This window comes from Pelobates fuscus, chromosome 1, assembly GCF_036172605.1.
Source record: "Pelobates fuscus isolate aPelFus1 chromosome 1, aPelFus1.pri, whole genome shotgun sequence".
Classification (NCBI taxonomy): domain Eukaryota; kingdom Metazoa; phylum Chordata; class Amphibia; order Anura; family Pelobatidae; genus Pelobates; species Pelobates fuscus.
In genome coordinates this window covers 473,003,803-473,029,434 of record NC_086317.1, presented here as the reverse complement: position 1 = coordinate 473,029,434, position 25,632 = coordinate 473,003,803, and the positions used below count along the sequence as shown (strand labels likewise).

The 25,632-nt window shown below is 47.0% G+C and overlaps 1 protein-coding gene across 1 annotated transcript; it reads right to left on the bottom strand.

Moving 5' to 3' along the window:
* Positions 1-18,566: 18,566 nt before the first annotated feature.
* On the bottom strand, positions 18,567-23,776 carry LOC134585495 (odorant receptor 131-2-like). The gene is made up of 2 exons (XM_063440920.1): positions 23,563-23,776; positions 18,567-19,099 (listed from the first exon to the last, which is right to left on the bottom strand). The coding sequence occupies exons 1-2, from the start codon at positions 23,774-23,776 to the stop codon at positions 18,567-18,569; spliced, it is 747 nt and encodes a 248-aa protein (XP_063296990.1).
* Positions 23,777-25,632: the final 1,856 nt, after the last annotated feature.

Genomic DNA, 25,632 nt, shown 5'->3' with positions numbered 1-25,632 from the left:
TCACTTAACTTCAAAGCCGGCATCACTTTTACCCTCTATGTGTGCGGTCAGCGTTCGTACTGTCGAACGCCACGTGGCAGAGAAAACCGCGGCCATCTTTTTTTCATCAAACAAAGGCAGCGGGACTTGGTCGTCGAGTGTCTGGAACTAAAATCGGACACTCGACTTCCCAAACACCGGTCTCAATCATACGAACGCTGGAACTATTGATACCGATTAGCTAGAAGAGCGCTATTCGGTACAAATATGCACACGAATGAGGGGAACAATCGCTGCTAGGAGCCAGGGGAATTCATTCGGTACTTTTATGCCCTTTTTCCCTTTTTCTGAAGTGACCGGCAAAACCACACGAACCTCTGGAACTATTTTGGGCAGTCCGCCCACAGTGAACCGGTCACAAAGGACTTCCATACTTTTTGCGAACCCCTGAACCGATCCGGGTGAAATTTGGATATGTTGGTCACCCGGATCGGGGCTATCAGGGGATATAGTATTTGTGGGGATACCCCAGGTATAAAGGGGTGTTCCAGAAATTGGGGAAAATAGTGAACTTTCAGCCTGGAGATAATTAGGTTGTTACTATATCAGACCTGATTATCTCCAGGACTAGGGGAGGGAACTGCCTGTTTGTATTGGGTGTGTTTTATATTTTTACTGTTCGGGATTGGATAAATGTTACTCCTCCCTGTGGGATGTCCCCTTGCATGGGGACCTGCATAAAAAGCCATGTGTGTGAATAAACGTTAGTTCTGCTTGTATCCTGAACCTGGACTCTGACTGTTATTTGGAATTCGTAGGCTGTAACAAGGGAATTATCTTATGCAGCTGTTATATTCCGTATGGATTTCGTTCCTGTAACTACCGAACCGGACTCTCGCGACCTTAGGCTCTGACCGTCCAGGAGGAAACTACCGAACTCGGTTTGGTTAAACTTGGTTTCCTTACAACTGGTGGCAAGCGGAGGGATTCGAATCCCGAATGGACGTTACAAACCAAGCAAGGGAATGAATGGCTCAGCAGTACCAGCTACTTAAAAGAACCACACTAAAAGATTTACTGGAAGCTCGAGGCAGAGTGGCAAGTAACAAGACAAAAGCCACGTTAATTGCGGAATTAATACAGAGCGATAATACCAGTAATACAGAGATGGATCAAGAGGAAGAAACCATGATGCAAAAGGACATCCGATGGATGGTCAGTCTATTGGGACCCAACCCAACTACAGAGGCGCTTTTGCAGGTCATGGCACAAGCCAGACAAGCGCAAAAAGAACGAGAGGACCGGGATAGGCCGGCACAAGGAGATTTACTGCACTCCCCAGGAAGTACTGGGGAGATACCAAAGAAGGTAAATTATGCAGCCTTTAAATCGTTTAATGACAATGAGATGGAAATTGACAGTTACTTGCAAGACTTTGAACGTCAATGTGCGCTGGAGGGATTAGACTCCACGAAATGGGCTGCAGTCATTAGCAGTAAATTGTCAGGTAGAGCAGCCGAGGCGCTGCGAGCAGTACCTGAGGGGGACATACATAATTATGAAAAAGTAAAAGACATTTTGTTGGCCAGATATGCTGTAACTCCGGAGGCATACCGAAAAAAATTTAGAGAGCTGAGGAAGACTGGGAGAGATTCCCATACGGAATGGGCTTTTCGGCTACAACGGGCGGCCCGCAATTGGATGAAGGGCTGCCAAGCAACCACTCTGGAGGATGCTTTGCAACTTATGTTACTGGAGCAATTTTTTAATCACTCTGCAGAGGACATAAAAGACTGGGTTAAAGATAGAAAACCAAAAACTGTGGAGGAAGCCGCCAGGCTAGCGGATGAGTATCAGGATAATAGGAGGAAGGAGCAAGGGGTGAGCAGACCACCTTTTAAGCCTAACTACCAGGCTCCAACAACCCCTACCCCTCCTAGACCCTCCATGAGTAACCCTTCACCGAACCCAGCAAACACACCACGTCCTCCTGCAGTGTGCCATTATTGCAAGCAACCAGGGCATTACAAGAATCAGTGCCCTCGCTTAACCGGGTAGCTGGAGACAATCCCAGGCTATTACGGTGGAGCCTAGCCCTTCAACCTTATAATTTCACTATGCAGTACCGGCCCGGAAAACAAAATGGGAATGCGGATGGCCTGTCACGCCAGACCGAGCTGGACCCCTAAGCCGCTACTTTTCTCGGACATCCCCAAGCCAACCCGACAGGGTCTAGGCGGGTATGCCGACCTATGGACTTATAGGGGAGCAGTGTGAAGAAAAGACTATATTATTCGATATTTTGTTGCATAGTTCTTGCTTCTTTGTGTATTTTTCCTTCGGCAGATGGGACTGCCGAACAGAGACCACCCCTGGCTCACTTAACTTCAAAGCCGGCATCACTTTTACCCTCTATGTGTGCGGTCAGCGTTCGTACTGTCGAACGCCACGTGGCAGAGAAAACCGCGGCCATCTTTTTTTCATCAAACAAAGGCAGCGGGACTTGGTCGTCGAGTGTCTGGAACTAAAATCGGACACTCGACTTCCCAAACACCGGTCTCAATCATACGAACGCTGGAACTATTGATACCGATTAGCTAGAAGAGCGCTATTCGGTACAAATATGCACACGAATGAGGGGAACAATCGCTGCTAGGAGCCAGGGGAATTCATTCGGTACTTTTATGCACTTTTTCCCTTTTTCTGAAGTGACCGGCAAAACCACACGAACCTCTGGAACTATTTTGGGCAGTCCGCCCACAGTGAACCGGTCACAAAGGACTTCCATACTTTTTGCGAACCCCTGAACCGATCCGGGTGAAATTTGGATATGTTGGTCACCCGGAACGGGGCTATCAGGGGATATAGTATTTGTGGGGATACCCCAGGTATAAAGGGGTGTTCCAGAAATTGGGGAAAATAGTGAACTTTCAGCCTGGAGATAATTAGGTTGTTACTATATCAGACCTGATTATCTCCAGGACTAGGGGAGGGAACTGCCTGTTTGTATTGGGTGTGTTTTATATTTTTACTGTTCGGGATTGGATAAATGTTACTCCTCCCTGTGGGATGTCCCCTTGCATGGGGACCTGCATAAAAAGCCATGTGTGTGAATAAACGTTAGTTCTGCTTGTATCCTGAACCTGGACTCTGACTGTTATTTGGAATTCGTAGGCTGTAACAAGGGAATTATCTTATGCAGCTGTTATATTCCGTATGGATTTCGTTCCTGTAACTACCGAACCGGACTCTCGCGACCTTAGGCTCTGACCGTCCGGGAGGAAACTACCGAACTCGGTTTGGTTAAACTTGGTTTCCTTACAGTATCTTTTGTTCCTTTCTGGCTGGCAGAAAAACATCCCCACAATGCACCCTGGTTTCCTCCCTTCTGCCCTGGAGTTAATTGGAGAAGTAATCCAATTACCCAGGACTAAAGGCAGACTCCATTAACCACATGGTTGCAAAACAACATAAAACACTTTAAAATACATAAAGTCACATTTACACATAACACACAGACATTTCACCTATCCCCAGATAGCTGGGATCTGCACGCACAAAACTACAGAATAGCGCGCAGATCCTACTCACACAGTACAATTGCCATGGAGCTAAAGTCTTTCCCATAGTCTTTCATTATATGAATAGGCTCCATGGTATGGCTATCTGGGGTATCACATTCCCATAAAGTCTGGTCCATAGTCCAAAGGCAAGAGGCGGGCAATCAGCCCCCTCCAAGGACACGTGGCGAGGTCGGTTTCGCCACACTTCTCCCCTTTACCCCCCAGACTAACAGGGTACTTGACCTCCTGCCGGTCAGTGCCCTTGTTAGTCCAGCAGCCCACCCACAAGACAGAAACAGCAGAGCAGCCCACCCACAATAAACAGTTACTACACCTGGGTGAGGGAGAATCTTGTCCAGGTTCAGGTGCCTCACCACGGCTGTGTGGGGGACTGGTAGGCTGCCTTGGTAGGTTGCTGAGGGGGCAGAGACCAGCGGTACTCTGTCCTGTTGCCAGCACTACCACGGGAGTAGTCTGGTTGGAGCCTGGTTGCTGGAGACCGACTGTCTCCCCTTTAAATACACCGCTCTGCTGCTGGAGACCGACTGTCTCCCCTTGAGTTACACCGCTCTGCTGCTGGAGACCGACTGTCTCCCCTTGAGTTACACAGCTCTGCTGCTGGAGACCGACTGTCTCCCCTTGAGTTACACAGCTCTGCTGCTGGAGACAGACTGTCTCCCCTTGAGTTACACAACTCTGCTGCTGGAGACCGACTGTCTCCCCTTTAGTTACACAGCTCTGCTGCTGGAGACAGACTGTCTCCCCTTTGGCTAAACAGCCCTGTTGTGGGGGGGCAGGACCGACCGTCCCTACCCCCTGTGCTGGAAGTGCAGAGACCACAGTCCCATCTGCACAGGTGGTGGGCTTACAGTCTCCCCCTGGTACATTAAGCTGCCGCTGGGGAGAGGGGGTAACAAACTCCTCTCCCTTACACACTTTCAGCCGCTGGGGAGCAGGGCTGACCCTCTGTACTCCCTGTAGGCAGGGCGCAGAGACCACGGTCCCATCTGCGCTGGTGAGGGGCTTACTGTCTCCCCTTGGTGAGCTGCGCTGCCGCTGGGGAGAGGGAATAACAAACTCCTCTCCCTTACACACCTTCAGCCGCTGGGGAGAGGGGATAACAGGCTCCTCTCCCTGCACCGTAGACTGCCGCTGGGGAGCAAGAACGGCACCTTCAGCTCCCTGTAACGCACACTGCCGCTGGGGATCTGGGCCGACTGCCCAGCATCCCTGTAGGGCCGGTAGAGAGACCGCAGTCCCATCTCCACCTGCCATCTGTGGGTCTTCCCAGGACCAATCCGTGAGGCCCCGCAAAATTTGTGAGTAAGGGCCACCTGCTTCCCCACCTGGCAACTCTGGCTGCTGCTGGGGATCTGGGCCGGCTGCCCAGCATCCCGGTGGGCCCGGTGGAGAGACCTTGGTCCCATCTCTACCTGCCTGTTGTGGTTCCTCACAGGACCAGTCTATGAGGACCCCCACTTCGGGTTCCTCCCGCCACCTCAGGGAAAGACGGCTAACCTCCTCGGATGCAGCCTCTACTCGGCTGCTGTACCGCTCCTGCTGCTGAGCATACTTCCTCTCTTTTGCCAACCGGAATTCTCGGTCCAGCCTTGTGTTTCGCTCAGCCATGACCTGGTTCCAGATCACCCGGCGTGTCTCCATGGGTATATCATCCCCATACTCGGCCACTCGCTGCCTCACCTCGGCCAGCCAATCATCTCCAGAGCCAGAACCTTCCATACTTGTCTGCTCCCAGGGGCGCTGCACGACTGCTAGCGTTGCCCTCAATTTGTAAATCCAAACAGTGTCTCTGAGCTGCTTTACCTCACACTAGGACGCCATCCCACCGCTTGCCACCAATGTACCGGATCACCTGGCACCCCGACTTGGTACCTCCGTTAATGGATGCTCCTAGTGCTTCCTGAGGACTCCAAGCACTCTGGCAGACACCACAATCACCGAATCCGAGAAACCTTTAAATTCTCCCAAGCATATGAATGCTGTAGACCATTGAATAGGAACCATACGAATAGGCTTGTACTCCTAGCAGTCAACTGGAACAGCATGCAATAAATCCTTCCACCAATAATGAGACGACACATCACTTTGAGGGTAAAACAGGAACTCTGGACTGGCTCATCCAGCCTGGCTTTTATTTCCAACTCACACATACAGGCCACACCCAGGGGGAGGCATAAAAGAACCAATGACATAGATGTTACCTCCCACACATCCCCTCCCCTTAGTGTGACACATAATCCCATTATGCATACAGTTTAAAATATACTTTTACACAACTTTCATAACTTTAAAACCATACATCACATTCACATAAAAATACATATCCACAATCAATCCATTCAGGGGAACAACATATTAAAAAATGGCATGAATCCGACCAGGGGTTCAAAAGTTACTAAAAGTATCTTTTGTTCCTTTCTGGCTGGCAGAAAAACATCCCCACAATGCACCCTGGTTTCCTCCCTTCTGCCCTGGAGTTAATTTGAGAAGTAATCCAATTACCCAGGACTAAAGGCAGACTCCATTAACCACATGGTTGCAAAACAACATAAAACACTTTAAAATACATAAAGTCACATTTACACATAACACACAGACATTTCACCTATCCCCACATAGCTGGGATCTGCACGCACAAAACTACAGAATAGCGCGCAGATCCTACTCACACAGTACAATTGCAATGGAGCTAAAGTCTTTCCCATAGTCTTTCATTATATGAATAGGCTCCATGGTATGGCTATCTGGGGTATCACATTCCCATAAAGTCTGGTCCATAGTCCAAAGGCAAGAGGCGGGCAATCAGCCCCCTCCAAGGACACGTGGCGAGGTCGGTTTCGCCACACTTCTCCCCTTTACCCCCCAGACTAACAGGGTACTTGACCTCCTGCCGGTCAGTGCCCTTGTTAGTCCAGCAGCCCACCCACAAGACAGAAACAGCAGAGCAGCCCACCCACAATAAACAGTTACTACACCTGGGTGAGGGAGAATCTTGTCCAGGTTCAGGTGCCTCACCACGGCTGTGTGGGGGACTGGTAGGCTGCCTTGGTAGGTTGCTGAGGGGGCAGAGACCAGCGGTACTCTGTCCTGTTGCCAGCACTACCACGGGAGTAGTCTGGCTGGAGCCTGGTTGCTGGAGACCGACTGTCTCCCCTTTAAATACACCGCTCTGCTGCTGGAGACCGACTGTCTCCCCTTGAGTTACACCGCTCTGCTGCTGGAGACCGACTGTCTCCCCTTGAGTTACACAGCTCTGCTGCTGGAGACCGACTGTCTCCCCTTGAGTTACACAGCTCTGCTGCTGGAGACAGACTGTCTCCCCTTGAGTTACACAACTCTGCTGCTGGAGACCGACTGTCTCCCCTTTAGTTACACAGCTCTGCTGCTGGAGACAGACTGTCTCCCCTTTGGCTAAACAGCCCTGTTGTGGGGGGGCAGGACCGACCGTCCCTACCCCCTGTGCTGGAAGTGCAGAGACCACAGTCCCATCTGCACAGGTGTGGGGCTTACAGTCTCCCCCTGGTACATTAAGCTGCCGCTGGGGAGAGGGGGTAACAAACTCCTCTCCCTTACACACTTTCAGCCGCTGGGGAGCAGGGCTGACCCTCTGTACTCCCTGTAGGCAGGGCGCAGAGACCACGGTCCCATCTGCGCTGGTGAGGGGCTTACTGTCTCCCCTTGGTGAGCTGCGCTGCCGCTGGGGAGAGGGAATAACAAACTCCTCTCCCTTACACACCTTCAGCCGCTGGGGAGAGGGGATAACAGGCTCCTCTCCCTGCACCGTAGACTGCCGCTGGGGAGCAAGAACGGCACCTTCAGCTCCCTGTAACGCACACTGCCGCTGGGGATCTGGGCCGACTGCCCAGCATCCCTGTAGGGCCGGTAGAGAGACCGCAGTCCCATCTCCACCTGCCATCTGTGGGTCTTCCCAGGACCAATCCGTGAGGCCCCGCAAAATTTGTGAGTAAGGGCCACCTGCTTCCCCACCTGGCAACTCTGGCTGCTGCTGGGGATCTGGGCCGGCTGCCCAGCATCCCGGTGGGCCCGGTGGAGAGACCTTGGTCCCATCTCTACCTGCCTGTTGTGGTTCCTCACAGGACCAGTCTATGAGGACCCCCACTTCGGGTTCCTCCCGCCACCTCAGGGAAAGACGGCTAACCTCCTCGGATGCAGCCTCTACTCGGCTGCTGTACCGCTCCTGCTGCTGAGCATACTTCCTCTCTTTTGCCAACCGGAATTCTCGGTCCAGCCTTGTGTTTCGCTCAGCCATGACCTGGTTCCAGATCACCCGGCGTGTCTCCATGGGTATATCATCCCCATACTCGGCCACTCGCTGCCTCACCTCGGCCAGCCAATCATCTCCAGAGCCAGAACCTTCCATACTTGTCTGCTCCCAGGGGCGCTGCACGACTGCTAGCGTTGCCCTCAATTTGTAAATCCAAACAGTGTCTCTGAGCTGCTTTACCTCACACTAGGACGCCATCCCACCGCTTGCCACCAATGTACCGGATCACCTGGCACCCCGACTTGGTACCTCCGTTAATGGATGCTCCTAGTGCTTCCTGAGGACTCCAAGCACTCTGGCAGACACCACAATCACCGAATCCGAGAAACCTTTAAATTCTCCCAAGCATATGAATGCTGTAGACCATTGAATAGGAACCATACGAATAGGCTTGTACTCCTAGCAGTCAACTGGAACAGCATGCAATAAATCCTTCCACCAATAATGAGACGACACATCACTTTGAGGGTAAAACAGGAACTCTGGACTGGCTCATCCAGCCTGGCTTTTATTTCCAACTCACACATACAGGCCACACCCAGGGGGAGGCATAAAAGAACCAATGACATAGATGTTACCTCCCACACATCCCCTCCCCTTAGTGTGACACATAATCCCATTATGCATACAGTTTAAAATATACTTTTACACAACTTTCATAACTTTAAAACCATACATCACATTCACATAAAAATACATATCCACAATCAATCCATTCAGGGGAACAACATATTAAAAAATGGCATGAATCCGACCAGGGGTTCAAAAGTTACTAAAAGTATCTTTTGTTCCTTTCTGGCTGGCAGAAAAACATCCCCACAATGCACCCTGGTTTCCTCCCTTCTGCCCTGGAGTTAATTTGAGAAGTAATCCAATTACCCAGGACTAAAGGCAGACTCCATTAACCACATGGTTGCAAAACAACATAAAACACTTTAAAATACATAAAGTCACATTTACACATAACACACAGACATTTCACCTATCCCCACATAGCTGGGATCTGCACGCACAAAACTACAGAATAGCGCGCAGATCCTACTCACACAGTACAATTGCAATGGAGCTAAAGTCTTTCCCATAGTCTTTCATTATATGAATAGGCTCCATGGTATGGCTATCTGGGGTATCACATTCCCATAAAGTCTGGTCCATAGTCCAAAGGCAAGAGGCGGGCAATCAGCCCCCTCCAAGGACACGTGGCGAGGTCGGTTTCGCCACACTTCTCCCCTTTACCCCCCAGACTAACAGGGTACTTGACCTCCTGCCGGTCAGTGCCCTTGTTAGTCCAGCAGCCCACCCACAAGACAGAAACAGCAGAGCAGCCCACCCACAATAAACAGTTACTACACCTGGGTGAGGGAGAATCTTGTCCAGGTTCAGGTGCCTCACCACGGCTGTGTGGGGGACTGGTAGGCTGCCTTGGTAGGTTGCTGAGGGGGCAGAGACCAGCGGTACTCTGTCCTGTTGCCAGCACTACCACGGGAGTAGTCTGGCTGGAGCCTGGTTGCTGGAGACCGACTGTCTCCCCTTTAAATACACCGCTCTGCTGCTGGAGACCGACTGTCTCCCCTTGAGTTACACCGCTCTGCTGCTGGAGACCGACTGTCTCCCCTTGAGTTACACAGCTCTGCTGCTGGAGACCGACTGTCTCCCCTTGAGTTACACAGCTCTGCTGCTGGAGACAGACTGTCTCCCCTTGAGTTACACAACTCTGCTGCTGGAGACCGACTGTCTCCCCTTTAGTTACACAGCTCTGCTGCTGGAGACAGACTGTCTCCCCTTTGGCTAAACAGCCCTGTTGTGGGGGGGCAGGACCGACCGTCCCTACCCCCTGTGCTGGAAGTGCAGAGACCACAGTCCCATCTGCACAGGTGTGGGGCTTACAGTCTCCCCCTGGTACATTAAGCTGCCGCTGGGGAGAGGGGGTAACAAACTCCTCTCCCTTACACACTTTCAGCCGCTGGGGAGCAGGGCTGACCCTCTGTACTCCCTGTAGGCAGGGCGCAGAGACCACGGTCCCATCTGCGCTGGTGAGGGGCTTACTGTCTCCCCTTGGTGAGCTGCGCTGCCGCTGGGGAGAGGGAATAACAAACTCCTCTCCCTTACACACCTTCAGCCGCTGGGGAGAGGGGATAACAGGCTCCTCTCCCTGCACCGTAGACTGCCGCTGGGGAGCAAGAACGGCACCTTCAGCTCCCTGTAACGCACACTGCCGCTGGGGATCTGGGCCGACTGCCCAGCATCCCTGTAGGGCCGGTAGAGAGACCGCAGTCCCATCTCCACCTGCCATCTGTGGGTCTTCCCAGGACCAATCCGTGAGGCCCCGCAAAATTTGTGAGTAAGGGCCACCTGCTTCCCCACCTGGCAACTCTGGCTGCTGCTGGGGATCTGGGCCGGCTGCCCAGCATCCCGGTGGGCCCGGTGGAGAGACCTTGGTCCCATCTCTACCTGCCTGTTGTGGTTCCTCACAGGACCAGTCTATGAGGACCCCCACTTCGGGTTCCTCCCGCCACCTCAGGGAAAGACGGCTAACCTCCTCGGATGCAGCCTCTACTCGGCTGCTGTACCGCTCCTGCTGCTGAGCATACTTCCTCTCTTTTGCCAACCGGAATTCTCGGTCCAGCCTTGTGTTTCGCTCAGCCATGACCTGGTTCCAGATCACCCGGCGTGTCTCCATGGGTATATCATCCCCATACTCGGCCACTCGCTGCCTCACCTCGGCCAGCCAATCATCTCCAGAGCCAGAACCTTCCATACTTGTCTGCTCCCAGGGGCGCTGCACGACTGCTAGCGTTGCCCTCAATTTGTAAATCCAAACAGTGTCTCTGAGCTGCTTTACCTCACACTAGGACGCCATCCCACCGCTTGCCACCAATGTAACGGATCACCTGGCACCCCGACTTGGTACCTCCGTTAATGGATGCTCCTAGTGCTTCCTGAGGACTCCAAGCACTCTGGCAGACACCACAATCACCGAATCCGAGAAACCTTTAAATTCTCCCAAGCATATGAATGCTGTAGACCATTGAATAGGAACCATACGAATAGGCTTGTACTCCTAGCAGTCAACTGGAACAGCATGCAATAAATCCTTCCCCCAATAATGAGACGACACATCACTTTGAGGGTAAAACAGGAACTCTGGACTGGCTCATCCAGCCTGGCTTTTATTTCCAACTCACACATACAGGCCACACCCAGGGGGAGGCATAAAAGAACCAATGACATAGATGTTACCTCCCACACATCCCCTCCCCTTAGTGTGACACATAATCCCATTATGCATACAGTTTAAAATATACTTTTACACAACTTTCATAACTTTAAAACCATACATCACATTCACATAAAAATACATATCCACAATCAATCCATTCAGGGGAACAACATATTAAAAAATGGCATGAATCCGACCAGGGGTTCAAAAGTTACTAAAAGTATCTTTTGTTCCTTTCTGGCTGGCAGAAAAACATCCCCACAATGCACCCTGGTTTCCTCCCTTCTGCCCTGGAGTTAATTGGAGAAGTAATCCAATTACCCAGGACTAAAGGCAGACTCCATTAACCACATGGTTGCAAAACAACATAAAACACTTTAAAATACATAAAGTCACATTTACACATAACACACAGACATTTCACCTATCCCCAGATAGCTGGGATCTGCACGCACAAAACTACAGAATAGCGCGCAGATCCTACTCACACAGTACAATTGCCATGGAGCTAAAGTCTTTCCCATAGTCTTTCATTATATGAATAGGCTCCATGGTATGGCTATCTGGGGTATCACATTCCCATAAAGTCTGGTCCATAGTCCAAAGGCAAGAGGCGGGCAATCAGCCCCCTCCAAGGACACGTGGCGAGGTCGGTTTCGCCACAGATACCAAGCTAGCCATGTCCCGTTCCTTGTCCTCACTGATGTCATTGAAGGTCTCTTCCTCCACCCAGCCACGTACAACACCAAGGGTCCCCGAAAGGTGACAACAAGCCCCCTGTATTTTTTTTTTTAAAATGTACACTACTGTCACACCAGATATGAGTTGCACTGGTGTGACACTGTGCCCTGGCAGGCCCTGAAACGCACACGTGTGAAGGAAACTGACTGCTATTATATTACAGTCAAAGAATTTTTTTTTTTTTTTTTTTTTAAATGCAAGCTATTGTGACACCAGATATGAGTGGTGGCACTGGGACCACCTTAAAAATATTGGATATCGCTAAAAATCATGATCACTATATACTTTCTTTACAAACCTCTAAAACTAACCAAACTGCTCATCCATCCGCTATACCACTTTATCCCACCTAGAACTAGTGCCCAGTTAAAATACTTGACTCTTACTTACCCACACTCAGTCATGCCACACACATTTCACCACTACTCTCACTGAATCCCTCTGACTACGGCTAAATTCATCTTCTACATCAGAACACTACTCCTAAGATTGGGTTGTATCCATGTCTCGGGTCTTTCATTTAGAATAGGGGCAGCTTCGGTCTCCTTCAACACTGACACTCCAGTGCATATTATTAAAAGATTGGGCAGATGGAAATCCTCAGTCTACAACCGATATATTCCTCATCCCGAGAAAGAAATGAGGAAAGCTTTTAAAAGTTTGGCTTTGTAAATTTGATGCAATAAGTGTGTTCAGGGCCGCCATCAGGGGGTGACAACCTTAGGGCCACCCGATGAGCCCCCTCCTTCAGGGGCCCGGTCAGCGCTGTGGCTGTGGTATAGCGCGACCGGGCCCCTTTATAAAAAAAAAAAAAAAAGGCGGCCGCAAGTGCTGCTGGGAGGAAGTGGTCACTTCCTCCCAGCTCACTCCGCGCGGGAGGAGCGCGCGCGCAAGTGAAGAGGGAGCCGCGCCGACTCCCATCATCCCCAGCCACCCTCCTGCAAAGGTAAGAGACAGGAGGGTGGCTGGAAAATGAGCACTGTGTGTGTATGTCTGTCTGTATGTCTATGTCTGTCTGTGTATGTCTATGTATGTGTCTGTCTGTAAGTCTGTATACATGTATGTGTATGTATGTATGTGTCTGTCTGTGTATGTCTATGTATGTGTGTATGCATGAATGTGTATGTATGTCTATGTATGTGTCTGTCTGTAAATTTGTGTATGTTTGTCTGTCTGTATGTCTGTATACATGTATGTCTATGTATTTGTCTGTCTGTGTGTGTCTGTATGTATGTCTGTCTGTATGCATGTATGTCTATGTATGTATGTGTCTGTCTGTCTGTATGTCTATGTATGTCTGTATGTATGTATGCATGTATGTGTATGTATGTATGTATGTATGTATGTCTGTCTGTGTATGTATATGTATGTATGTCTGTCTGTGTATGTCTATGTATTTATGTCTGTCTGCATGCATGTATGTATGTATATGTATGTGTCTGTCTGTAAGTCTGTGTATGTATGTCTGTCTGTATGTCTGTATACATGTATGTGTATGTATGTATGTGTCTGTCTGTCTGTGTCTGTATGTCTGTGTGTCTGTATGTATGTCTGTGTATGTATGTCTGTATGCATGTATGTCTATGTATGTATGTCTATGTATGTATGTCTGTATGTCTGTATGTCTGTATGTCTGTATGTCTATGTCTGTATGCATGTGTGTCTGTCTGTATGCATGCATGTATGTCTGTGTATGTATGTCTGTCGGTATGTATGTGTATGCCTGTCTGTCTGTATGTATGTATGTATGTCTATGTATGTCTGTCTGGATGCATGCATGCATGTATGTATGTCTATGTCTGTCTGTCTGACTGCATGTATGCCTATGTTTGTCTGTCTGTATGTATGTATGTCTGTATGTCAGTATGAATGTATGTCTGCATATCATTATGAACGCATGTCTGTGTGTATTGATGTCTGTATGCATGTATGTCTGTCAGTAGTTCTGTATATATGCATGTATGTCAGTCTGTATGTATGAATGTATGTCTGTATGCCATTATGAATGTATGTGTGTATGGATGTCAGTGTCTGTATGTATGAATGTGTGTATGTATGTATGTATGTCGGTGTCTGTATGTATGTATGTGTCTTTATGTATTTATGCATGTGTGTCTGTATGTATGTTAGTATGTGTCTGTCTTCTACTATGTATGCCTGTGTGTATTTCTCAGTATGTGTGTGTCAGTATGTATGCCTGTATGCGTGTATGTCTGTTTCAGTATGTGTGTCTGTTAGTATGTATCTGTGTCCTTTTGTATCAGTTTGTGTCTGTGTATGTATTCCTGTGGGCGGTATTTGGAGGTGGACCCAGTGGGCGGTATTTGGAGGCGGGCCCCTGGGGGCCCAGACCCTCTGCTGAGTTAGGTGCCCCAAAATTTCTGGTGGCGGCCCTGAGTGTGTTTTTCTTTAATACCTTTTCACCCTCTTTGCATGAACCCGATTTACATATATTACTAATATGTTTCTGAACATATATATTATATTATTCACTCACTCACTCACTCTCTGGGCCGGCCTAAGACATCATGCTGCCTAGGTCAAACGATAAATGACTATGGGGGATAATGTATAATAAACACAGGTTACTGGCTATGGGGGGGATAATGTATAATAAGCACAGGTTACTGGCTATGGGAGGGATAATGTATAATAAACACAGGTTACTGGCTATGGGAGGGATAATGTATAATAATGTATAATAAACACAGGTTACTGGCTATGGGAGGATAATGTATAATAAACACAGGTTACTGGCTATGGGAGGATAATGTATAATAAACACAGGTTACTGGCTATGGGGAGGATAATGTATAATAAACACAGGTTACTGGCTATGGGAGGATAATGTATAATAAACACAGGTTACTGGATATGGGGGATAATGTATAATAAACACAGGTTACTGGCTATAGGGGGATATTATAAACAAAGGTTACTGGCTATGGGGGGATAATGTATAATAAACACAGGTTACTGGCTATGGGGCTATGGGGGGATATTGTATAATAAACACAGGTTACTGGCTATAGGGGGATAATGCATAATAAACTGCTGCTGATTGGCTGGAATGTGTCTGCTGACTGTGAGGTACAGGGTCAAAGTTTACTTAATGATGACGAATAGGGGGCGGACCGAACATCGCATATGTTCGCCGTCCGTGGCGAACGCGAACACACTATGTTCGCCAGGAACTATTCGCCAGCGAACCGTTCGGGACATCACTACCTATAAGCCATATGCCTGGTACAGTGAGCCCTCCTCAGATAACATCTTGGGTGTGTGATTATTAAATCAGTTATTTGTGAGATCGCAGCGATGGTTACAGTAATATTGCTTAATTTACAGCAGCTAATTCCAACATAATTACTTGTTGGTACCTGTTATCATCTTTTTATATCTGGAAATAGCTTTCATATATTGGTGCTCTATATAAAATAAAAAAAAACATATACAAAAAAAACACATTAGACTACAATTAACTGTCCCAGGCATAAAATATAATTTTTATGTAACACAAGTGTGGTGGAACCTACTGCCAAATTCTCGTGTTCCTATGTTTTATCTTTTTCATTTTCGGGAGTTATGGTATACAAACACTCTACATTCAACTCCCGAATGAAAACCTCCCTGGTACCCCATTAGAACTTTCTCAACTACCCCATTAGAACGTTCAAAACCGCAAAGGAATGCTTCTCCTGGGTGCATGCCATTTCATATAACCGAATGCACATGGTTGTCAAAGGAGTGGCCTTTTTTACTTTTTTGTCTCCCGAACATGGGCAAAGGCACTTGGTTGTCGAGCGCCTGGAACTATTTTTGGCTAGGCACTTGCATGAACCCTGGTGCCCGTTCTACTTCCCGACCAACTATACGAACGACGTTCGGGAGATGGGAACTACCGACTAGGGGGTGCATTCATACACCGAAGCATGAGAATCCCTTGCATGGTTTTCGCACAGGAACCCCTGAACAGAGACCAGCCAGGACACCTATTTCCCTGGAACAGTTTTGGGCTATCCCCTCATGTCCGGACGGTCAAAACTTTACCCCGGTGGCAATATAATTTCACCAAACCGATCTATGGACATGTTATACACTCAGACTAGGGCTAGCCAGGGATTTAACTTTTGCTAGTTACTTTTAGGGACTGTTTATTTTGTATAGGGTTTTTGTTTTGAATATATCTTTATTGTTTTCACAATATAAACGCATATATCGAACTGATTTGTGGTAAAGCAGGTAGTTGCCCATGCAGGGGCATAAACATCAGTAAATAAAGGTGCAAACATTTTGTCGTTTACGTAGAAGCGGTTTGTCATAGCTTGTATAGCATAACATAGTCAGTGAAGGCAATTATGTGCACCAAAATAATATGTAGCTTTACAGTTTCATGGTATAGCGTATTATTGAACTACATAACAGGAATTAACATAAGCCTAACCTTAAAGCTTTTGTGGCTGAAGCGGTGTATGTGTCTGGCATTGTGATGCCGTAGTGCATCATAGCTATTAGCATTATGTCAATGTCCTATTAATTACACTATAAGCATGCTATGGATTAGGTGGATAAATATTAAAAATAATGGCTTTCAGACTTTTAGCACAAGGAGTGCATTTGTTGTTAAGCTGCTGTGCAAGAATATAAAATGGAGCTATCTGATTAGCAAGTATGCAGTGGTAAGCGGCTGTACTGCAGTTTTAATCTGGTAACACTTCAATCAAGTGCGAAATATGGGCAGCATATATATGCGTTATCGAGGCAGCTGATATGCATTGCAATCATACTTCAGAGGCATGTATCACTAAGTAAATAGGTATTCACTTTAAAACAGACAATGCCTGGTAGGGCAGCATCTAATGTGTCATGGAGGAGGCACGCAATATAACTAAATGTGTAAGCAACAATATAGTATATGTCTAAAACTAGAGTGCATATGGGCTCCCCCAAGAAGGAGAGGCGACATAGTTTGCAAAAACAAAGCAGACGTGGGTCTCCCATGGCCTGGTCGTGGTGCATCTCTCGGGCCGCCGAGTCTCCGTCAGTCTCCCCCGGGACGGCCCCGGCCCAGCGCCTGAGTCCTCCGTGTTGCTGTGGGAACAGAGACAGTCCGCTAGACCCCCACACCTAGAGTCTGCGGGTCTCCCGCACCCTGCACCTCCCCATCACCTCCTCAAACCCAGTGAAAATTGTGTCCCAGTGTCTCTCCCGGTGCCGGCCTCATACTTGGGACCGGTGCACGCGGCCCCCGGCCACCGGTCCACCGGAAGGGTCGCGCAAGCCCACCCCACAGGGCTCTCGGCATCGGGGTCATGGCTCTCTGGGGACCTCCCAGACCCAGAGGCCCGGACACTCACTTTTCCTGCGGGCCGGCAGGCATCGCGGGGGGTCCATCAGGGGCCCGGCAGCTCCGGGGTCTGCACCGGCCGTCCAGGTCATTTCCCCAGGGTGAGATATCGCCTTTAGTGCCTCTGCATTCCACTTTCAATGGTGATGTCCATTGCAGCTGGCTGGCCTTCTCTCTGCCATTGCCAGGTTAGGTAGTCGGCATAGTGTCCATGCGGGGGCTCCCGCTGTGGCACCTGTCGCCACCATGTGGCCGGGATATCCCCCGCCAGCCATGGGGGGGAGACGGGGCCGGGCCCCGGGCCAAGGGTCTCCCCATGCCGAGGATGTTTGTCTTGCGACAGGTTGTGCCATTTCACGGTGCCATGCCGCTTATAATGGCGGCCGATGCTCATATGCCGCATGTAGGCCGAACCCGGTCCTCCATGCCCGCCTGCCATGCGGTCAGAGTCATGCGGGTATCGGGCGGGCGGCAGAGCTTTCCCCCTTTCAGATGCGGCAGGTTGTGCTCGTTGGAGCGGGTTTGGGTCCTGGTTGATGCCGTTCCCGGCGGCTTGCTGCTGGAGCTCATGCGGATGGCGTCCAGTCGGCCCGGCGGCCCGGCCCCGCCCCCTGCATAGGGTTTTTGTATAATTGTATTATATTTTTTTCTCACGCAATTATCTCTCAGGTACAAAGGACCCTGGGAATGGAAACCCTGTATTGTTGTGTGGAAGACCCCATGTAGTGGTCTGTGCAAAAAAGCCATGTGTGGCCTGAAATAAATTAGTTGACTCCAAGAACTATGTTTCATCTGGTTACTGGGGACATGGATGTTTGCTTCTTTAATGGTTCTATTCTGGTTGAGAGGGGAAATTAGCAGAGGTAATCAGTCGGAATTACCCGAGATTTACAAAACCTTTTGTGCTTAACTGATTCATCGCTAGTTATCTTTTGTGTCATTCTGAGGTTGAAGTATCTTCAATGCAGAGTGAGGATATTTACGGGATAATAAATGTTTAAAATAATATTGTTATACAAATTATCAAAAATGAATTTAATATTTTTTATTAATATAAAAAAATCTATATTTTGGCACTGTTTTCTCTTGAATGATTTTTTACTGTATGTCACACACTGTTTGTCAATATCCTTAGTTGTCGTAATTTTATACAGGTCTGCATTAAGTGTAGGAGATACTTTATTCATTGCCCCAATAACTGACCAACCCACAATGAAAGCCACCGGCTTCTAATTCCAATTAGCATAAATGCAACAGGAAATTTTATAAATTCACAATTCCAAGCATAAAAAATAAAATCACAGCTCCTGATTGCATATTTATTAAATAACATATCATATGAATGGTACAAATGTATAACCCTTTTTATTTCTATTTACATCACCGTATTTTAAGATTGGCAAATGTGTTTTATGGTTTTAAAGTGTACATCTTTCGAATACATTTGCTAAACACTTCATCTTTGGAAGCAGCAGAGCTTCCTGATCCAACTTTCCGAGCGACCAACGTGACCTTGACGTAAGTGTAGAGAATGGTCAGTCCCACTATTGACAAGGCGACTATGAAGGTCAGTGATCTTATCGTTGTCTGTATTGGTTTCACTACAGCAAATTCCTGCCTGCAGATCACGCACTGTGAGAAGAACATGATTTCCACCGAGGCGCTCCGGACAAACATATCGGCTACAATAGGCAGTATCCTCATCAACCATATGAATGCAATTACAGTATATGATCTCTGTGGCGTGCAAAATGCTATATGTCTTAATGGAAAGCAAATGGCGATGTAGCGTTCCAGAGCCATGGCGGCCAAATTGTACGGAGTGATGCGAAATGTTGAGGCCGAAAACGCAAGGAAGAAATAACAGATGGACAGAGGCATGGTAATTTTGAATAATGCACACAGACAAAGAAGAAGTCCAGCAATCATGTACAACGTATCATCAGGGCCAGATTAAGAGCCCAGTGGGCCTGGTGCTGACAATTATGACGGGCCTAATTACAGAATCATATCGACCAAAAACAGTAAAACAGTTATACCTCCCAAGAGTCATGTATCTGATGGAGATGGTGGTGGAGAGAAAGAAAAAAGCAGCTATAAGAAAACACATACCCTATGCTAATCTCTCACTAATTGATGTTTTCATCTTTCAAGTAAATCCATAACCCCTAACAGCAGTGCCCAGTCAAGCAGGAAGTCAATGGGCACAGTAAAAGGGTGTGCCACTGACACAAATCACGTAACCTGCCAAAAGGGGCGAACATGCCCAAAAAGAGGACATGTATGCCCAAAGAATTAGAAGGCCAGCCTGGCATGAATGCATGTCAGACTGCCTGCCAATCCTGCAGCTGGCCAACTAAGGGCATACTATGCAGGCAGCACCCTGAGCTTGGCATAAATGCATCTAATGATGTGCTCGCTCAACGCTTTCTAAGGACTGTCCTCTAGCACTCGCTGGTCCACTTGTCTCCTTACCTTCTTACTAGCAGGCAGAAGTTCCTGGTATTTAGTCTGGGACAGAGAAAAGCTGTATGTAGTGAGTGTAGAAGAAAGGGAACATTCCATAGTGTTAGAGAGACTGATGTAGAATTATTAAAAATCTTTATTGTACTTGTATTGAATTATTGTACTAACTCCATTTTAACTTCATACTGTGACAAATCCTCCATTTTGTCCTCCTAACCTGACTTCTTCATTCCTCCATTTTGTCCTCATAACCTAACTTCTTCATTTTAAAACTACATTACATGACAGAATTTCCCAGCCCATCTAACAATGGACAAAGACTGTATTTTCTATAAAGACATGACTAACTCAGGAACTGCTGACTTTCCCCTAACTCGCAACATAGTATAATTTGAAGGCCATGAGAACACAGTAGTAATGAAATGTTCTATTCATAAGAGACCTTGCACCTGGCCACGAGATCTGAGATCACTGACCGTGTAAAATGACGCTCCAGACCCCCTTGTCCCCACCCGTGTCCAAGAGAATACCACCACTTAGTTTTGAGCCAATTAATTATATTGATAGGTGGACACTAATTCAGACACTTAACAATTAACCCAATTAATGATGTTTATTCACTAAAATATTGATAATTAATGATGACGTAAAATGCCTCTTAAAAGGGCCTGCGCGCCCGCTTTGCTTCACTTGCCAATAAATTTTCTTTTAACCTGAACTCCGTGTGTCAGACTTAATTACTTCAGCGTATATACGCAATTCAATTTTCTTAATTTGGACAGGAACAGATAGACATTTAAACATTTTGGTTTACTGCTAAAAAGTACCATAACAAGACCAAAGTCAGCATTACCTTAAAGGATCACTATAGGGTCAGGAACACAAACATGAATTCATGACCCTATAGTGTAAACACCAACATCTAGCCCCACTGGGCCCCTGTCATGCCTTAACTATGGTATCCTCTTACTTCCTGGTTCCACGGAGCCTAGCCACACCCCTTTATGACACGGTCTCCTTATTTAATCCGACCGCACCAGCTGATCGACGCTGGATTATTGAACTACGTTCCGTACTCACGAACCGGCTACAACATCGTTGTGAAAGCCCTCTGTTACCGGACCGGACTAGAAGACTTCAAGTTCCCTTCACCTCTCCTCATCCACGATTAAAAGCTGAACTCTCTCCATTCAGGATAACCGCCTCTGAGGAGATCTCGGGAACCAGTGTTCTATGTGCCGGAAGCTAAGTAAAACCTCTGTGATAAGCGTTGCATCTCAAAGCTGTTAATTCCTGTCTCTAAAGTCCTTCGATAAAACAAACCCGTTACTTTCAACTCATACTTTATATCAGTTAGCTGCATCTGTCTTGCTTCAGTTAAGGCCTATGGAACAGCTATTGTAACTTCTTATCACCTAATTCATTAACACTACTAAGAGACTCTTTCTGATTCAGTGTCTGCTAATTACTACCGTTTACTACTTAAAGCTACAGTGCCTGTAATTGTGGACTTCAGTTATCGTTTACTACTTAAAGCTACAGTGCCTGTAATTGTGGACTTCATTTATCGTTTACTACTTAAAGCTACAGTGCCTATAATTGTGGACTTCAGTTATCGTTTACTACTTAAAGCTACAGTGCCTATAATTGTGGACTTCAGTTATCGTTTACTACTTAAAGCTACAGTGCCTATAATTGTGGACTTCAGTTATCGTTTACTAATTAAAGCTACAGTACCTGTAAATTGGAATTAAAGTCAATACCTTTTACTTTTTATAATAAATATTCAAACTATAAGAAATCTGCAGTTGTGTTCCTTCATAACAAATGTTTAGACGTGACAGCCCCTCATGTCTCCATAAATATAGCAAAATCTTACTATATTCAAGCCTGAAGCTGTAACTCTGCATGCTGTTAGACTCAGAAAAAAAGCAGTCTGCTGACATCATTAGAAGTGGTGGCCTGATCCAATCACAGTGCTTCCCCATAGGATTGGCTGAGACTGACAAAGAGGCAGGTCAGAGCCAGCATGATTCAAACACAGCCCTGGCCAATCAGCATTTCCTTAGAGAGTTGAATTGAATTAATGAATCTCTATGAGGAAAGTTCAGTGTCTGCATGCAGAGGGAGGAGACACTAAATGTTTGGATGCATTTTAGGCAGCCATGACCCAGGAAGGACCCCAACAGCCATCCGAGGAGTGGCCAGTGAAGTTATCACTAGGCTGTAATGTAAACACTGCATTTTCTCTGAAAAGACAGCGTTTACAGCAAAAAGCCTGAAGGTAATGATTCTACTCACCAGAACAAATTCAATAAGCTGCAGTTGTTCTGGTGACTATAGTGTCCCTTTAACTATATTCATTGTCAGCCAGTCTACACAAGTTTTGTTCCCATACATCCCTCTTAAGTTTCCATACTTAAGTAAGAGTATGTGAAAAGTAGTTAGGGTTGCCACCTTTCTTGGAAAAACATACTGGCCTTACTAATTTGCTTAATAAAATATGTATGGGTGACATCACATGATGTAAATCACAAGGAGTGACATAAGAGAAAATGCTGTAAAATCACCAAAAAACTACTTAGTTTGATTCTGCTGTATAGATGGATTCCTCCCAGTGCCCCCCCCCCCATGTCTCCTATTGCCCTCATGACTCAGTGCCCCCATGTGTCGATTACTCCAGGTCTCAGCGTTCCTATGTATCAGTGTCTCAGTGCCCCATGTCTCCCAGTGTCTGCCAGTGTCCCCTAGTGTCGTGTCCCCAGGTCTCCCAGTGATTCTATGTATCACAGTGTCTCAATGCCCCATGTCTCCCTGTGTCCCCATGTATCCCAGGGTCCCCATGTCACTAGGACACTAGGGAGACCTGGGGACACGGGGAGACCTAGGGACATGGAGACACCAGTGACACTGGGAGACTAGGGGACTCTGGCTGGGACACATGGGGACACTGGTAAAATAGGGGACACTTGAAGACATGGGGACACAGACACTAGAGACACTGGCTGGGGGACATGGGGACATTGAGACATGGGGCACTGGGAGACATGGGGACACTGAGACACCAGGGCCACAGACACTAGGGACACTAGCTTGGAGACATGGGGACATTGTGACACTTGAGGCACTGAGAGACATGGAGGCACTAGGAGACATGGGGACAGTGAGACACTGGCAGACTGGGGGCACTGAGACACCAGGGACACTAGCTTGGAGACATTGAGACACTTGAGGCACTGGGAGACATGGAGGCACAAGGAGACATGGGGACAGTGAGACACTGGCAGACTGGGGTCACTGGGAGACTGGGGTCACTGGGAGACTGGGGTCACTGGGAGACTAGGGGTCACTGGGAGACTAGGGACACTGTGTCCCCATGTGTCTGTGTCATAATGTCTCCCAATGTCCCTTAGTGTCTCAGTGTCTGCCATAATGTCTCCCAGTGTCCCTTAGTGCCTCAGTGTATGTCTCCTTGCAGCCTTTCCCCCATCCCTTACTTCCCTGAGCTGTAGGCTGTCTCTGCAGGGTGGGAGTTGCTGTCTGGACTCTCTGTAGCTGCACCCCTGCAGATCAGTGATTAGAGAGAGGCAGGGAGGGATATGCTGGAACTTCCTATCGCTTCCTGTCTCCACATACAGCGACCCCTACTGGCCAGTGCTGGTATTGCAGAGTAATCTCTTGTTTATACTGAGAAAAATACCAGCATTTGTATTGCCAGTATCACGGCGATATTGGCACCAGCCAGGCAGCCTCAAATAATGGCTGTGCCAATAAAATAAAAGAAAGGTGGAATCCCTAAGAGTAGTGTGTGTGTGAAAAAAAAAATGTAAAAAAAAAAATTTTTTTTTTTTTTTTTTTAAATCAATGGGCCTATTCCATGGGCCTGGGCCTGGAGCTGCAGCTCCATCAGCCCCTATGTTAATCCGGCCCTGCGTATCATTAATGAGCATATGGGCAAAGCGAGAGTTTTCACGGACATGAGGCGTGGTAAAGTAGATGATCAGTATTACTGTGAAGAAACAAAGGAAGAAGCAGAAGCAAAGTAGTGTCAATATCAGGAGACCCAGCCAAACGTTGAATAGATTGTCTACAATGTTACTATCGTAAGTAGACATCTGTGTTGTATTGGAGTACGGTGTTGAAGAATTGAACATTGTGCAAATTATACTACAGTCTTCTTCTGAAATTCAACCTAGGATAAAAGTAAAGGAATGGTATAAGTAGGAGGAGCAAGCCAAATTGTGAAAAATAAAGGAATTTTGGTAAACTTAATGCGTAAATACTGATCATTTCAAACTCTGTCAACCTTTAACTGTAGTTATGATAGTTAATAATTGTATTACCAACTTGCTGGCTTAATGAACATGAAAACTGCTGGTAAGGTATTTCAATTATTATTTAATTAATAATTATTAAACTATAATTATGGCTAAAGAAGAAATGCATAAATGTCCAGAAGGAGAAGTCCAATTGACACAAAAAGGTTCCTTGTAGAATGTGGAGTAATATGATATTAGAAGATTACATTCAATAAGATACTTTTTTATTAGATCTTAGGAAAGAAGACATATAACATAAACCCATTAAAAAGAGCCACAGATAAATAAAGTCTCTGTGTAGTAACAAAGAAGGGGGAAAGTGAGACTCTATAGTAGACTGGATGGGTTGTTGGTAAAAGATGATACGGGTGGAAGTAAATGAGCCTGAAAGGATTTAGGATTTTGTTCTTTTGGCAAAAGGTGGGGTTTAACTATTTTTGACCATATCAGAGGGATTGGGTACCCACTAGCCGTAAAGCTATTAGAACCAGGAGACAGAAAATTGTCCAGATAAACAGCATTTAGGTGTAAATTTGGTGAAGCACCAGCATAAACTGTGTTGGGGCCCACATACCTCATAACAGTACTTTGTTCACTTGGGACAATTCCAGTGTTTGGGTCCTGTATTGCCAAGCTTGCTTTGTTTTCAGTCCCCAGATAGCACAGTGTGAGCACATCAACAGACACAATCATACTGTTGAAAGTGCTGCCAGGGTATTGAGCCCATAGGCAGAGTACATCGGCAGCACTCTGCACATGACATGGGACAGGCCATGGAGGTTATCAGTCAGGAGAAGAAATAGATTCACTCTCTGCCGTTTGGCTCAGTACTACCTATTATACATATTTCTGATCATTTAATAACTTGCAAATAAAATAAATTACATTTGAATTCTGATCTTTAAATCCATTATTCTTAAAATCATTGGAGTTATTTTCACTGTTCATTAAACACACAAACACTACAGTCATTTAATAATGTGCTTTTTCTGTATAATGATAAGAAACCCAAAAGTTACCCCTTTCTTTCAAAAACATTACAAAAACTTACAGGAACGATAGGTTGAATAGGGCCCTGCTCAAATAAGCTTACAGTCTATAGGAGGTGGGGCGTAAAACAAAACAGGACAGGAAATAGCAATCAAATAAGGTGGGAGTGAAGCAGAGCTGGAGGAGAGAGTAGAGTGCTGCCCTTTAGGAGAGAGCGAGAGACAGGTATGTGATGTAGAGGTTACTCTCGGAGGCCATAGGCTTTCCTAAAGAGATGGGTTTTGAGACACTTTTTAAATTATTGAAGACTAGGTGAGAGTCTGATGGTGGTAGGCAGGCTATTCCATAGGAAGGGAGCCGCCCGCGAGAAGTCATGCAAGCGTGTGTTGGCCGTACGGGTGCGAGCAGCGGACAGGAGAAGGTCATGGGCAGAGCGGAGAGACCGAGAAGAGACATACCTGCGCATCAGTGAAGAGATATAGGAGAGACTAGAATTGGTCAATGCTTTATAGTTATGGGTTAGCACTTTGAATTGACTCCTATAGGATACAGGAAGCCAATGTAAGGACTGACAGAGAGTTGAGGTGTGAGAGGACCGACTAGAAAGGAAAATCAGTCTGGCGGCGGCATTCATTACAGACTGTAGAAGGGCAATACGACTTGTGGGAAGACCTACTAGGAGAGAGTTACAATAATCTATG